At 40.3% G+C, this 17,258-nt stretch overlaps 1 protein-coding gene across 1 annotated transcript in view; it reads right to left on the bottom strand.

The window, feature by feature from the left end:
• B3GAT2 (beta-1,3-glucuronyltransferase 2) overlaps nucleotides 1-15,556 on the bottom strand; it is a 315,386-nt gene extending 299,830 nt beyond the window's left edge. The window contains exon 1 of the mRNA XM_073569376.1: nucleotides 14,114-15,556. Coding sequence (XP_073425477.1) covers nucleotides 14,114-14,779 — 666 coding nt within the window. The 5' untranslated portion in view covers nucleotides 14,780-15,556. The remainder of the gene's footprint in view (nucleotides 1-14,113) is intronic.
• Nucleotides 15,557-17,258: the final 1,702 nt, after the last annotated feature.

Genomic DNA, 17,258 nt, shown 5'->3' with positions numbered 1-17,258 from the left:
TTTGCCAAATTTCCATTTTTTTCACAAATAAATGCAAGTTATTTGAATGAAATTTTACCACTAGCATGAAGTACAATAAGTCACGAGAAAACAATGTCAGAATCACCAGGATCAATGGAAGCATTTCAGAGTTATTACCTCATAAAGGGACAGTGGTCAGAATTGTAAAAATTGGCCCTGTCATGATCATGCAAACCACCCTTGGGGGCAAAGGGGTTAAAGAGGTGAAGTAAACAATGGGTTCTTTAAACACTTGACAAAGCCTCTCTAGAGAAGAGTGGGACCAAGATCTAGATACAATAAAAAGGGAGAATGAAGGCCTAAAGTATGGAGAGAGGTGGGATTTTGAAGTTGAATCTGTAGTTTGTGCCTTATTTGTAGTATGTGGAATAGGAAACTATTTGGGAAGCTTAGTTCAGGTCAGTTCACTTAAAGGGAGTCTGTCACCCCATTATAGCCCATTTTAGCCCTATCAGCTGCCGGCACCACCATCAGGGGCTTATCTACATTCTGTAATGCTGTAGATAAGCCCCCGATGAAACCTGAAAGATAAGAAAAAAAGAGTTAGATTATACTCACCCCGCTATGACCATTCCCGGCGCCTGCACACTGGAGTACTTTACTCCGCCCTCAACAGGGCAGATAAAGTACACCTGCGCAGGAGCCGAGGGAGAAGCAAGGAGGAGGATATCATTGTATGAAGATGGGAAGCACCGGACCGGACCGCGACATCCACCGCACCTAACTCCGCCCCCCGGTGAGTATAATCTAACATGTTTTTCTTATCTTTCAGGTTACCTCGGGGGTTTATCTACAGCATTACAAAATGCTGTAGATAAGCCCCTGATGGTGGTGCCGGCAGCTGATAGGGCTAAAATGGGGTGACAGATTCCCTTTAAGGACTTTTATCATTTTAATGCATGCATTTACCCTAAATATATTAGCCCCATGTTCTCCCAGATGAGGTCACTTTCACATTTTTTTTCTTTGCTTTGGAATTATTCCATTGAGTGAGGAGAGGTGATGTCATAAGAAGTGAATGGCAACCAAAATCTATAAGGCCTAACTAAGTAAGGGAAAACACTTATGAATATATTAAGAATCCACTGCTGCACAGAAAACTGAATGAAAGGGATGTATAAGCTATGGGGAACAAATGATGGCAGCTCCCTAAGGCAGTCCTCCTCCTCTTCTCATTTACACAAATGTGACAGCTGTTCTGTCCACTGGTAAAGTTTCAGGTCAGGTAAAGCCATTTTCCTTCTCAGGATCAGGGTGATATAAAATCTGCCTGTGAAGACTAGTCCTGTAGCACTGCCAGATGAAAGAGTTGAGAATGGAGTTTAGTTTGTGAAATGTGACAAAACTAATGTTCATCAGATTAGAGCAGAATGTAGGCTATTTTAGGCAATAGGTTTATTTCAAATAAGTGTTTACTACCATGGTATAGGACAGAATAAGCCTGACCTTGGGTGCACAGAAGTCTCCCAGCGACTAAGATACCTGAATGTCCAAGTATGAAAATTGTGAAACTAGTTTTAGAGTGAGCAAAGAGACCTTTTTGGAAATGGCCATAATTTCTTGGGACAGGAGATACCACTTGTTCAAAAGAACCTTAAGGCCACTGTATAAGCCAGTATTTATTTTCTTAATTTAATTTATTTTCTGAATAAAATAATAAGTAGCAGTTCATAGTCAATTGCAGGTTTTTACAATATTTCGTTACTAGACATGAGCAAACGTATTCAAATGGGATTGAATAAAAAAAATCCACATTCTAGAAAACACAGATTTTTTGAAATTTGTTCTGTGTGAATTCAGCAAGAGGGCCAACAAAAGGTTAAAAAGAAAAAAAGCATACTTTACTGCTCACCTCTCCTGCCGCCCCAGCTGCTCCCTTCCCAGTCCTCCACACCTTTGTCGCGTAGCTTTTCCCAGCTTGGTGTTAACTCTAAGCGGGGGCTTCCAGCTATGACTAGGCCCCAGAGTTTATTGCGCATGCTCTGATGCTTACTCGAGGCCGAATGTCCTGGCACCGAGGGAACACGCGACCAAAAATAACACACGACAGTGGGCACGATGGACAGAGGGCAGGGAGTCGCGGGGATAGCTGGAAAGGTGAGCTGAGATATGTTTTTTTTGCTAACATTAACTTCTCTAGGCAGGGAGCATAGGGAGAGGCTGAGGAGGTGAGTGTCAAAGTGAGTATAAGTAATTTCTTTTTTTTACATCTTTTGATTATTATTCTCAGGGGTCTAGAGAGATACCAGATCATAATAAGGACCGATAAATTAATGGAGAATAACATTTCTGTGAATAGAATTTCCAGGGAAAAACTATGCACACAGGTGAATTCAAATTTTGTGAGATCTGATCTTCTCTATTATATGCCACAAAGCAAGTTATGAGTATATCACTGAGCTGAACAATATGCACAATAATATCATAGTGCATCACTTGTGTGTGCTGTATAGAAAAATTAGGCTTGATTAGATATGTAGGTGGTAGAAGTCTATTCATGTTCATTACTGTGAATGTATTTGTTATGTGTCATGTGCTGTAATGTGGATGTCTTTAACATGTGTTCTGCACAGAGTTAGGGCTAAGATAGGATCTTAGACAGTATAGGACTGTAGGGGATTAGAATAGTGGGGGCATCATAGAGATGGGGAATAGATTATATTAAGAGTGTTAGTTAGGTACAGTTAGCATAGGGGTTTGTCAGTAGGGAGGAGTTAGGGTAGAGCAGGGCAGAGCATAGGGATGTAGTCATGACACTTCCTGATTAGGCAGCAGAGTCCAGGCAGCCTTGCCCAGGGCAAGTTGTAAGGAGCAGTGAAGGAGACAGTCTGCCATCTGTGGGGTTAGATCTGCTATGGCAGGAAGGGGCCCCAAGCTGAGGACTGTGCAGTTGGGCACAAGCTAGGAAGGACCATCCCCAAGAAGGATCCAGGGTCTACGACCGGGGCAGGAGGAGCTGAGATGGCTTTCCTGGCACCTTTCCCTATTGGAACTGGACAAAGGGCTGGCAGGGAGCTGGTGGTACTGAAAGCACAGAAGAGACAGAGATTGTCTAGGGATAAGGCAGGAATTGCCAGAAGAAGAGAGACAGAGTTGACGGGAAAAATAGAGGCTGCCTGGAAGACAGGGAAAGATCACAAGATGTCCCTTTGTGAAATTTGTGCTGCAAGTGTGATGAATGCTCTACGGAATAGTAAAGTTCAACGGATGGAAAAGAACTGTGTCTCTGAGATGTTTTGTGGAGCTCGGAAACGTGGAGCCGAGATGACAGAACTTAAAAGGACTCTGACAGTGAACATAAGTGTACTGCTGCGCATGCTGCACATGCAGCAGAAGGGACACTGTATTCTATCTGTGGGGCACCTGGTTGTGGAAATAGTTCAGCCCATTGCCAAGACTACCACCCTGGCCTCCTTAAACATGAATTGTAGTTTGATTGCGCTATGTCAGCTGAGTATGTTTTCCCTTTATACACTTCAGTATTTCAGACATACCTGTACATACAAACATACTTAGAAAAACTGGATCAATAGTCTGGGGCAGGTACCTGATGGCTTCCCCCACCCTGATTCCCTTCACTGACAGGTCTCTCACCTTGCACACACATACATTTAATTTAACTGCATGTATACATACAATGTTATGGTCCTATATAATGGTTAATTCATAAAAATCAGACAAATATTGCATAATTTTTATGACTTTTATATATTCTAGAATCTGTAAAACCAACAGAGAAATTACAACAATTGCAATTCAACAAATAGGCAACAATACAAATAAAGTCTCCAACTCTATTTACTTTTGCTTTTCCAACAATATTACTGAACTGATATTACTTGTGTTTATGGCAATGTCAGAACTTGCACTTTGACAAGAATAAATTTGCTGTTGCACTTTTGCCCTAGATTTTAGCAGAAAAGGAACATTATTAAATAAAACTATTCATGCTTAAGAACACAGAAATGCAGCTAAGTGGAACATTTTAATGGATAAAGACAGCGAGAAAGACATGTATTCTATTGATAGCACTCCATACTCACACAATAGAAATATTCTCAATTCTTCACTTACATCTTTACTGCTACGGATTTTACATACACACACATGTATTCACATTATTAACCGGGCATACAGTTGTGGCCAAAAGTATTGACACCCCTGCAATTCTGTCAGATAAAACTCAGTTTCTTCCTGAAAATGATTGCAAACACAAATTCTTTGGTATTATTATCTTCATTTAATTTGTCTTAAATGAAAAAACACAAAAGAGAATGAAGCAAAAAGCAAAACATTGATCATTTCATAGAAAACTCCAAAAATGGGCCAGACAAAAGTATTGGCACCCTCAGCCTAATACTTGGTTGCATAACCTTTAGCCAAAATAACTGCGACCAACCGCTTCCAGTAACCATCAATGAGTTTCTTACAATGCTCTGCTGGAATTTTAGACCATTCTTCTTTGGCAAACTGCTCCAGGTCCCTGATATTTGAAGGGTGCCTTCTCCAAACTGCCATTTTTAGATCTCTCCACAGGTGTTCTATGGGATTCGGGTCTGGACTCATTGCTGGCCACCTTAGAAGTCTCCAGTGCTTTCTCTCAAACCATTTTCTAGTGCTTTTTGAAGTGTGTTTTGGGTCATTGTCCTGCTGGAAGACCCATGACCTCTGAGGGAGACCCAGCTTTCTCACACTGGGCCCTACATTATGCTGCAAAATTTGTTGGTAGTCTTCAGACTTCATAATGCCATGCACACGGTCAAGTAGTCCAGTGCCAGAGGCAGCAAAGCACCCCCAAAACATCAGGGAACCGCCGCCATGTTTGACTGTAGGGACCGTGTTTTTTTCTTTGAATGCCTCTTTTTTTCTCCTGTAAACTCTATGTTGATGCCTTTGCCCAAAAAGCTCTACTTTTGTCTCATCTGACCAGAGAACATTCTTCAAAAACATTTTAGGCTTTTTTCAGGTAAATTTTGGCAAACTCCAGCCTGGCTTTTTATGGCTCGGGGTAAGAAGTGGGGTCTTCCTGGGTCTCCTACCATACAGTCCCTTTTCATTCAGGCACCGACGGATAGTACGGGTTGACACTGTTGTACCCTCGGACTGCAGGGCAGCTTGAACTTGTTTGGATGTTAGTCGAGGTTCTTTATCCAACATCCGCACAATCTTGCATTGAAATCTCTTGTCAATTTTTCTTTTCTGTCCACATCTAGGGAGGTTAGCCACAGTGCCATGGGCTTAAAACTTCTTGATGACACTGGGCACTGTATCCACAGGAACATTCAGGTCTTTGGAGATGGACTTGTAGCCTTGAGATTGCTCATGCTTCCTCACAATTTGGTTTCTCAAGTCCTCAGACAGTTCTTTGGTCTTCTTTCTTTTCTCCATGCTCAATATGGTACACACAAGGACACAGGACAGAGGTTGAGTCAACTTTAATCCATGTCAACTGGCTGCAAGTGTGATTTAGTTATTGCCAACATCTGTTAGGTGCCACAGGTAAGTTACAGGTGCTGTTAATTATACAAATTAGAGAAGCATCACATGATTTTTCGAACAGTGCCAATACTTTTGTCCACCCTCTTTTTATGTTTGGTGTGGAATTATATCCAATTTGGCTTTAGGACAATTCTTTTTGTGCTTTTTCATTTAAGACAAATTAAATGAAGATAATAATACCAAAGAATTTGTGTTTGCAATCATTTTCAGGAAGAAACTGAGTATTATCTGACAGAATTGCAGGGGTGTCAATACTTTTGGCCACAACTGTATATCATACATTGTTCATACATTAGTGTGGATTTGACACAGGGTCAAGGAATTGTGACGTTAAATTAAAGGAGTCGTTCCCTTTCAATTAAACTTCTTCCTTGACTGCAGTTTGCGAGAAGAAAAATGACTGTGCTCACCTTCCACAGGTCCACCGGCGAGTTTCCATCTCTATTCATGTTGTCTGGCATTGGCTGTGGTGCTGATGTCATGTTGACAGCAGCCAGTCACTGAGCTAAGAGCCTCTTAACAGGTTGTTCCATCTTTACACCAGGAATAGAGACTTATCAGTGGACCTGGGGAAGGTGAGTGCAGCACCATTTTATTTCTTCTTTTAAAACACCACTCCAGCATTTTTTTTATTTCATCGCTGAAGTGGTGCTATATTACTTTAGCAATATACTCACTAACTGTTGTCATCTCGGTTCCGAGCTGCCATCATGTTACCAGAAATTCTGACTGACCGTTAGTCAGCAGTAACAGTCACACGCTCTCAAAAGAAGTCTATGAGGAAGCTGCTCTGGTTCCCATGAACTTACATTGAGTTGTGACATCCGGATCGCTTCAGGAAACACTGGAGTGATCCATCAGATTACAGTCTGCATGAGACGACCAGATCAGCACCCATAACAGATGGAGATGGCAACTGATAAGTTTAATACTAGGGGCAGGGAACATAGATTAGTGACACCACTCCAGCAGTAAAATAAAAAAAAAATCTAGAGTGGTGCTTTAAACAGATTGCGTTGCTCAGTTTTCTGTTGTTTGAATCACAATTTTTGCACAAGGCGTAAATGCAGAAAAAATGTGTAACTTTAGGGTTTTTCTTTTTTTTTTAATAGAGCCCTGAAGCTTTGGCTAAAGTATATTAGAAGGAATGGGGCCAAGCACAGCCAAAAGAATTCACTATTATTTGCATAATGAAGTGGCATAATTATATCAGAAGTCTACTGCAGCTCTGAATTAGATTTCAGATTCAGGAGCCCAGAAAGATGCCCCAGATTCATTGAGGAGTACATACCTCTTAGCCCCCTGAGGACCAAGAGATTTTTTATTTCTCTTAAACTGTTTCCTGTATAGGTTAATTACTTTTATATTTTGATTGAATGGGCTTTTACAGACACAGATACAAAATGTGTTTATTTTATTATTTGATCTATTCATTTTTTATTTTTAAACTGGGAAAAGGGGGAAGGGGTCATTTTAATTTTGGTACTTTTTTAAAATATTTCTTGAAATTTTTTATTTTTGTACTCTATTTTTTGTCCCTTTAGGGAACTTCAGCCTCTGATCCTTTGATAGCTTGTTCTGTGTATGACAATTCCGCTATATATAGTGTAAATTATGGTTTCCTCTATAGCTCAGCCTTTGACTGCCATCTTAGTACTTCATATAAGCAATAAGATGGGAGCCACGTGTGCCTTCAGCAGTCCCATCAACTCCCCAAGAATGCTGTGAGGCTGATAGAAGATGAAGCATGTGCAAACTAACGATACTCCTTCTAAAGGGAATCTGTCACCTATTTTTTGGGGTATGAAATGCGGCCACCGCCATCAGGGGCTTATCTACAGCATTCTGTAATGCTGTACATAAGCCCTCGATGTAACCTGAAAGAGAAGAAAAACAAGTTATATTATACTAACCCAAGGGTGGTCCGGGTCCGGTTTTGGTCCGGAGGGTGTCGCGGTCCAGTCCGGCGCCTCCCATCTTGTAGCGATGACGTCCTCTTCTTTGCTTCCTGGTGCAGGCACACTGCTCTGCCCTGTTGGCGGCAGAGCAGAGTACTGCAGTATGCAGGCGCTGGACCTCTTCCGGCGCCTGCGCACTGCAGGATTCTGCTCTACCCTCAACAGGACAGAGCGGCGCACCAGTGCACCTGTGCTGGAGTCTTGACGGGAAGCAAAGTAGAGGACATCACCGCTAGAAGATGGAAGGCGCTGGACCGGACCACAACTCCCTCTGGACCCGAACCGCCCCTGAGTGAGTATAATATAACTCGTTTTTCTTCTCTTTCGGGTTGCATCGTGGGCTTATCTACAGCATTACAGAATCAGCATCACTGATTGGCAGCTTTCTGTGTACACCGTGCATAGGCAGAAAGCTGCCAATCAGCTGCCAAAAGGCTGGACTTGATGAGCCAGTTAAAGTATACAGTATATTACACATATAATGCTCAGCATAAATCATGAGTACACCCCCTTTGCAAAGTAAGTTTTTAATGAATATCTCACTAAAAAAAAACTGTATCTATGTTTCATAATCTTATATACTAATTAAGATTTACTTAATTCAGAATGGAAACCGTTTCAATTCTATCTTATCATTGTTTTCTTATGCAGGAAATGGAAATGACATATAAAAAGACATACGTTTCTGTTTTTTGACTACTACAATCAAAAAGGCTGTGAGTGTAAACGTATAGTATATGATGATCGTACACGTACACATATGGTATATAAACAGATTAATGGGTTAAAAACATTATTGGATTTTGTGGTATTGACAAGAATGCAGCACAAAACAAAGGATGCGCTTTTAATTCTTTATCAACACGATCTGTCAAGAACAAACGTTTTTAAGAGCCACAGAGGGAGATCCATAGCTTTATTTATGGCGGCCATATTTCAGTCCTTTTTCACTAGACAGAGTGATAACAGTTTCAAGAGAAAGATCAATCCTTTCCATTACAAGATATGTCAAGCTTGAAATGATCCATTTGAATTAGAAAGTTTCCTTTGTTTCGTTGGTTTTATAGATGAGGCTATTCAAAGCTGTAATGGGAGCGGTAATGTACAGTGATTTATGGGAAACAAATTATCACTGCATAGTGCCTAGTGCACACATGACAATCTATAGGAGACGCTTATGGTTACAAATGATAAAATGTAGAACAATATAGGAGAAAGCTCTTCAAAAGTAGAAAATGCAAATCTAAAAAAAGACAACATGACATAGTCAACACCATCGTAAGAAAAGAGATGAATAATGCAGTAGTCCCAGTGAAATCTTCCAGCTCATACAGACCTATGCATTTACTACAAATTGTGCAAAATGACTCTGGACTATAATTTGCACTACAGACAGTTCTTTCATTGGTCTTAATTTTTAAGAAATTAAATACAAGTCAACAATACAAATGAAATATCTTCTTCCTATTGTGATTTATTTTTTCAAAGTCTGTCCCTCGGGTATCATATATCTTCAATAATATTTTTCTTCTGGTTAGATGCCTTACATGTGTATGTAACATTGGAGTGTTTTGAAATCAACCCGTGGCAAAAAATTACAGCATCAGTTCACTTATTAGAAGATGTTCACTTAACCTTTTTACGGCTATTTAATAGTTGTACACTCTATATTGTGAAATATACCTCAAACAAGAGTAAATGTTTTATAGCTTTTCAGATCCAGTGGAGGAAAAAGTTATGGAATTACTCCATATTAAAAACATCCTTGTTAATATTTTGCTCCTCTTTGGTTGTACAACACTACCTCGGCTCTGCAGGGCTTCACCACCTTCCCCTATGGATCGCTGCCCTTTGCTGTCCTCAATGTTGAGATTTACAAGTGGCCCGGTGTGCTGCCACTATATCATCTGCCTAGGTCTTTAAAAGGCCCACTAAGACACATAGGTGTGTCTTGGTATTAACACGCTTGGCCCTTTTAGTTTTGTTGCACACCTCAATCTGCTCCTGGCTTGCATCTGCCCATTGTGTTGAACGTTCCTGTGTCCTGTCTGCATGTGGCCTCTAGTGGTCCAAAGTCCTCGCTCCACAGGTGCCTTCCTGCTGATGCTAAATGTTTAAGTGAAAAAGTAAGAATGTTTTAAAAATAAAAGTGTTAATAGTTTATTTTTATCAGTTAACAAAATGCAATGAACAAACGAAAAGTCTAAATCAAATCATTTTTGGTGTGACCATCCTTTGCCTTCAAAACAGCAGCAATTCCTTTAGGTACACTTGCACAAACTCAGGTGTTTTATTTATTAATTATACCTAACAGGTTACAATGATCTTCATTTTCATATGCAAGTTGAAAAAAGTAATTAAAAGAAACAACTGTGTAGGAGGCTTTACAATTGGATGGGGAACATCCAACTCTGCTACAAAGGTGAGGCTGTGAAAAACTTTTTTGTGTCACATGTAATACAGCATTGGAAGAATGAGCACAGCAACAAGGTCGTTATACTGCATCAGCAAGGTCTCGCTCAGGGAAAGATTTTAAAGTGAACTGGGATTTCGAGATGTGCAGTTCAAGCTCTTTCCAAGAAGCACCAAGTAATGACCAAAGTTGAGAAAAGTACAGTTATGGCCAAAGGTATTGACACCCCTGCAATTGTGTCAAATAATACTCAGTTTCTTCCTGAAAATGATTGCAAACACAAATTCTTTGGTATTATTATCTTCATTTAATTTGTCTTAAATGAAAAAACACAAAAGAGAATGAAGCAAAAAGCAAAACATTGATCATTTCACACAAAACTCCAAAAATGGACCAGACAAAAGTATTGGCACCCTCAGCCTAATACTTGGTTGCACAACCTTTAGCCAAAATAACTGCGACCAACCGCTTCCGGTAACCATCAATGAGTTTCTTACAATGCTCTGCTGGAATTTTAGACCATTCTTCTTTGGCAAACTGCTCCAGGTCCCTGATATTAGAAGGGTGCCTTCTCCAAACTGCCATTTTTAGATCTCTCCACAGGTGTTCTATGGGATTCAGGTCTGGACTCATTGCTGGCCACCTTAGAAGTCTCCAGTGCTTTCTCTCAAACCATTTTCTAGTGCTTTTTGAAGTGTGTTTTGGGTCAATGTCCTGCTGGAAGACCCATGACCTCTGAGGGAGACTCAGCTTTCTCACACTGGGCCCTACATTATGCTGCAAAATTTGTTGGTAGTCTTCAGACTTCATAATGCCATGCACACAGTCAAGCAGTCCAGTGCCAGAGGCAGCAAAGCAACCCCAAAACATCAGGGAACCTCCACCATGTTTGACTGTAGGGACCGTGTTTTTTTCTTTGAATGCCTCTTTTTTACTTCTGTAAACTCTATGTTGATGCCTTTGCCCAAAAAGCTCTACTTTTGTCTCATCTGACCAGAGAACATTCTTCCAAAGCATTTTAGTTTTTTTCAGGTAAGTTTTGGCAAACTCCAGCCTGGCTTTTTTATGTCTCGGGGTAAGAAGTGGGTTATTTTTCATTCAGATGCTGACGGATAGTACGGGTTGACACTGTTGTACCCTAGGACTGCAAGGTAGCTTGAACTTGTTTGGATGTTAGTCGATGTTCTTTATCCAACATCCACAATCTTGCGTTGAAATCTCTTGTCAATTTTTCTTTTCCGTCCACATCTAGTGAGGTTAGCCACAGTGCCATGGGCTTTAAACTTCTTGATGACACTGCGCACGGTAGACACAGGAACATTCAGGTCTTTGGAGATGGACTTGTAGCCTTTAGATTGCTCATGCTTCCTCACAATTTGGTTTCTCAAGTCCTCAGACAGTTCTTTGGTCTTCTTTCTTTTCTCCATGCTCAATGTGGTGCACACAAGGACACAGGACAGAGGTTGAGTCAACTTTAATCCATGTCAACTGTGATTTAGTTATTACCAACACCTGTTAGGTGCCACAGGTAAGTTACAGGTGCTGTTAATTACACAAATTAGAGAAGCATCACATGATTTTTTGAACAGTGCCAATACTTTTGTCCACCCTCTTTTTTATGTTTGGTGTGGAATTATATCCAATTTGGCTTTAGGACAATTCTTTTTGTTTTTTCATTTAAGACAAATTAAATGAAGATAATAATAACAAAGAATTTGTGTTTGCAATAATTTTAAGGAAGAAACTGAGTATTATCTGACAAAATTGCAGGGGTGTCAATACTTTTTGCCACAACTGTAGATGTAGTGTTTGGCTAAAAAAAAAACCTAGTGCAGAAGATGAAATACACATCATGCTTACTTTCCTCCTGATCAAAAAGTGAAGATACAGCCCCAAACTTGCAAGGAAGGTCCACCACATTCACTGTTGCCTGCAGACAATTATTATTTTACCATTCTTCAACACTTTGGCAAAGAAATAGCCTTTAGTTACTGTCAAATATTTAATATTTTGACTTATCAGTCCAGAGCATCTAATGGCCTTGTGGAAGGTATGGCTTTTTGGCCACAATTCTTCCATGAAGTCCACTTTTGGGCTGACTTCTCCCAACAGAAAATGGGTGTAGCTGGGTCCATTTGGTTGCAGCCAGTTCTGAGCTGATGACACTGCAGGACAGCTTATAATTTTGAAGGGAAATTAACATGATATGTCTTTCTTCTGCTGCACTAAGTTTCCTTGGCTGACCACTGTGTCTATAGTCCTCAACATTCCCATTTCATGGTATCCTCAATGCTGAGAAATACAGCGAGATAATTATCCATCATGTAATACCATTAAGGAGGTATCTGATTGTCTCCAAATTTATTCTGCAGCATGACAATGACCCCAAACATACATTAAAATTTTTCTTCAGCATAAAGTAAAACAAGGAGTCCTGGAAGTTATGATACAGCCCTTATTGTGCCCTGATCTCATCATTGAGTCTGTCTGAGATTACATGAAGAAACACAAGGATTTGCGCAAGCCTACATCCATAGAAAATCTGTGGTTAGTTCTCAAAAATGTTTGGAGCAACCTTCCTTATCAGTTCCTTCAATAACTATGTGAATTTGTACCTAGAAGAAATGAAGTTGTTCTGAAAGCAAAGGCTGGTCACACGAAATATTGATTTGATTTAGATTTCTTTTTTCAAATTGCATTTTGTTAATTGATATAAACTGTTAACATTTCTATTTTTGAAAGCATCCTTACTTTGCAGCATTTTTGCCTCAACTGCCTAAAACTTTTACATATTACTGTATAATTACGACATAGATTTCATAGGGAACTTATTAAGATGCGACCAATTAGTATACCGCAAAGCTTTAAAACCCTCATTCTCAAGCTATAAAATTAAACCTTTAACTCTGCTGTAAATTTAAGAGGTGCCACAAATTAAAGCGCATTGCACACATTCATACATCCTTAGAATTGACACAGCATACTAAGAGAGAGTACAAAGAAGAGATTTTCCGAAACTGGCGCACTGACTCCCTCTGCAGACAGTTTCATTATTCCGTCACACTGGTTACTGTAAAAATATTTTTCTGCTCACAAAATATTGTGAATTTAGTCATTTTGAATATGTTGTGCTAAACGCACTGGAATGTTATGCTGCACGTCCCCATCACAATCTCCCATTCACACTTCTCAAATATATGAAGTTGACAGTATTGGACACAGTGAAGTGAGTATACAGGTTTGCATTACCCAGTGATAGCAGACAGTATTCTACATTATACTCCAAAACATTTGAGCTTAAATGCCATTAATAAACCTGTTACATGTAATTTATGCATGTATTATCTTACCACTCATTTGTATTATTATCTAAATATGTCACTTAACAATGAAATGCATTTTCCATTCAATACGTGTAAGCCGATAATAGTTTGCTCATGTAAATATTAATCTGCTATTTAATATGATAAAGCAGGTTGTAATACCAACCTGCTTACTGTCATATTCCACACATGCCAGCTGTGCAGCTCTTTAGGGAGAGGAACAGCAGGGTGTTGCTGGAATCAGCAAGTTTGCAGAAGGCATCTGCAGCCCTATATGTGCTGGGAACTGTCCATCAGCCCCAGTGCTGAAAGTGTCAGACAGGTAACTTCTATTTATGAGACCAGTTATACTATTCCCATAATCAAGCATCTCAGAGATGAATAACATTTACACCACATAGACTTTGTGGGGTTGTCCAGATTTGGGGACCATTTTTTTTAACTTACTTATATACATATAGTTTTTCTAAAAATCATAATTTGTCATTTGATTTCATTAAAAATGCAGCACCTTTTGCTTTCTATTGCCTCTGTGTTGCACTGAATAATGCTGGCTGCAGAATGAGTTAACTGATAATCCATTGGCCAGAGTATTCTGACTAATCAAAGGCAGAGTTTGTTACTCCTTTATTTTCTGTCTGTTTTTAGTTTGTCTCAACTGGTTTATGATCACAGACCACATCAAAGTTGAGTTCGTTTATGACCACAGGTCACATCATAGTTGAATGAGCAAAAAAAGAATTGACTATAAAAGCAAAACAGTGCAAAATTTTTATCTAAACTGAAATGGAAAAATCATTATTAGCCCTGAATGCATGCATTTAAGTAAAAGTAAACTGTCCCAATGCGATAGTTGTAACGAGATGAAAAATGGAAAATTGACACATGTAGAAAAATACCTCCTGGAAAAGCTCCAGACTGTAAGTGTTATCATCATCTGCAAAGAAGACAACGCCTGTTGGATTCTCCTGCTGCACAGGGGCTTGGACTGCTGAGCGCTGAGGATGATGAGGTGTCTTAGGTTGATATTGCAGCCTAAGCCAAGCCAGTCCTGCATTCCTCTGTTCTGTAGCTCTGGGTAAACCAGAACGTTTATATCTCCTTGGTGTGGACACATGCAGGTGAGTGGCCCTTACTCCTGCCCCAGCCAAAAAGCGTCTGACCAAGTCTGTTGGATGTGGTGCGTCCTCTACCACTATCCAATGTAAACGTGGGACTTGCCGGAATGTGTTGGCTAGGCGAGTAAGTTCTGCCTTCTGCACCGGACGGCTATAAGTAGGGGTAATGGCATATATAACAGGCATACTATTATTCTTTGCCCACTGGTTATCAGAGATGGTCAACACTTCTTGATTAGAGGTCCATGAAGCCATGCTGGTGTCACTTGGCTGGGGTCTCATCAAAGCTGCACGACCAATCCTATGCTTCCAGTATGGAGAATAGTGACGGGCAGTGGGTACCCTATTGGAATTAGAAGGTCTCCTGGTATCAATATCAATAATAATAACAACAATCAACACCCAAGGAAGAAGAATGAAGAAGCGACTGTAGAAGACCGACTTCATCCTGTTATTTAGAAAAGTAAAACCAAGTCTAATGGAGGATAAAACTCAAGCAACCTTAAGATTCTGTTAAAGTAAACTCCAAGGAGGTGAGGGGAATCCAAATGACACAAGTAAACAAGAATTACAACTCCCATACAATTGCTTAATCTTAGTCACATAGTATGAATGGAGAGAAGACAGGCTGCAGCTGTAGGGAATGCTCTTCTATTGCCATAACTCCACTTAAAGCAATTGTTGTTTCTATGGGTGCTTGAGAGTCATTATAAAGCCCCTCTACGTGTCACTGACTTCGTTCTCCAAGCCACATGAAATCCAAATCAAGTCATGTCATTAGCTTTTGGGAAAATGGCTCCAGTTATCTCCAAAGGACTGCTTCATTGATAAACTCTAAGTGCCCCGGACAGCGACAAAGAGAGCAGAGCAGGCAGCTAACCCTCAGAATACAATGCTCAGACATCTAATAGATGTTATTCTTGTCCCCAAAACTTCTTGTCTTTTCAGCATCCATGTGCTCAGAATTCTGTAAGCAGCACAATAAGACATCTCCAAGTAGGTCGCCTCTGCCAGCACAACATGGGCAGCAGCCAGGTTACAAAGACTGGGGATTGTCTGCTGCCTTTTGTTATTGCTGGTGCTGACTGAAAAGCTGTGTAGAGTTGGGCTGTGATTCTGGAATAAGAGCCTCAGTGATACACTGGATGAGGCTGACTTGGATAGCTGCTCCCTGCATCACTCTCTTCTCCCACCTCCTCTCTTCTTTGTTTCTCTTTCTTTGCAGTCCGATGAGCTGCTGGGTGGGGAAGAGGGAGGAGAAGAATACAGGGACCCCCTGTGGCTGGCAATGAGAAATGAGATTGAAAAGCTCTTCTGGTATCACTGATTTTGCAACTCGCAGATAGATTGCTCCATGCGCAAGCCTCCTATTGTTTCATTTGTGCTGTTTAATCTCCATTTCATTGTGTTCCTAAGCTTGGACAGAGCACTTCAGCATGAACCACAGAGCTGACACTTGCCCATCGTTTCTCGGCACTTGACAACTCAAGTGGAAGGAGAGAAGGGAGATACATGTGTGCGGATGTACTTGTTGGAAGGCTACAGAGAAGAATGGAACTGTACAAGGACATTTACAAGTTCAAATAAAACAATCTGTACAAACACCATTATACGGTTCTTGTTTAAACATTTTTAATTACTGTAAGAGTTCTTTTTTCAAGGTGGAATTAAGTAGAGTGTTCTCGGAAGACAAAACACTCCTCTCCTCAGCCACAAAAGCAGCTGAAGCTGAGATAGACAAACATGGACTAAATTTAGCCGATTTATGGATTATGGTGATATTGCACAGTAATGAATACTAAGTGCACAAAATCCCCCACAAACTACAAAATCAGCTCTGCAACATCTAAATATTCAACAGGTACAGCAAAACCCATAGAGGTCATTATTAGGTCTAATTTATGGCTCCGTCATTTCTCCACACCACTGGTTTATAGTATGTTTTAGCAGTGATATTATTTTATAATCTATATTATAAAGTTTTGTTTCCAGTTTTAGACAACCCCTTTTACCCAGCTACAGTTTGTTCTAAAAAACGCAAAATGAACATTGCACACTCTCCCAAGGTCCAGCATTGAGGCATCATTGGTACTCCTGGTGTCTGTGATTGTCTGCAGTGCTGATGTCACGTCAACACTCAGCACGCAGTTAATCGGTGAGCTCGGTGGCTCTGAGCGCCTCGTGCCATCAAATGAGGCAGAGCTGCTCACCTGACTGATTGGCTGCAGCACTGTTGAGGCGACAACAGTGCAGAAGACAAAAACAGACCACAGAAGCACAAGTGAAAGTACAGCATTGGACCGTGGAATGGCGAGTTAAGAACACTTTGCCCTTTTGTGTACTTGATTCAGCTGGTACAGTGCAGAGTGACTCAGGTAACTAGATCTACACATAACAAATAACAAAGCCTGAACCATAGGACACATGTGTGTATTTTTTACTTGTCTTCATTGTTCTGTACTGCTGTATTCACTTTACTATTATTTTATACTAGCTTGGCCAGAGCGAAATTTTTGCACATTGGTCGTCGGGGGCGCAGACAATTTCAGAAAAAGCAGGCTGGTAAAATGTAAATGTATTTCATGAGATGATGAACACAGACAGGTATTTATATATGTAGATTGGTAATACAAAAAATTAGTTTGATAAGTAAGGCCAAAAAATGTCTTCCGGTTGAGGTGCCACCTGCAGGTAATTGTTTCTTTCTGCAGGTTTATGGAAATGAATGTTTAATCTGTATTTAGTGATAAAATCATGAATGTGTGGTTTGTTTGGCTCTTTTCTTGCTGAAGGGGGCAAGTTTGCCTTTCAAATGGTGTATCATTTGTGTGTGTGGGGCGAAGTAGTCAGCGAAAAAGCAGTGCATGTTTACGAATGTGTTTGCATATGTAACTCACCATTTGTGTGTGGGGTGAAGTAATCACTG

This window comes from Dendrobates tinctorius, unplaced genomic scaffold, assembly GCF_039654945.1.
Source record: "Dendrobates tinctorius isolate UK_male_01 unplaced genomic scaffold, ASM3965494v1 ptg000024l, whole genome shotgun sequence".
NCBI lineage: Eukaryota > Metazoa > Chordata > Amphibia > Anura > Dendrobatidae > Dendrobates > Dendrobates tinctorius.
The sequence above is the reverse complement of the archived record's forward strand: the minus strand, read 5'-3'. Positions and strand labels throughout refer to the sequence as shown.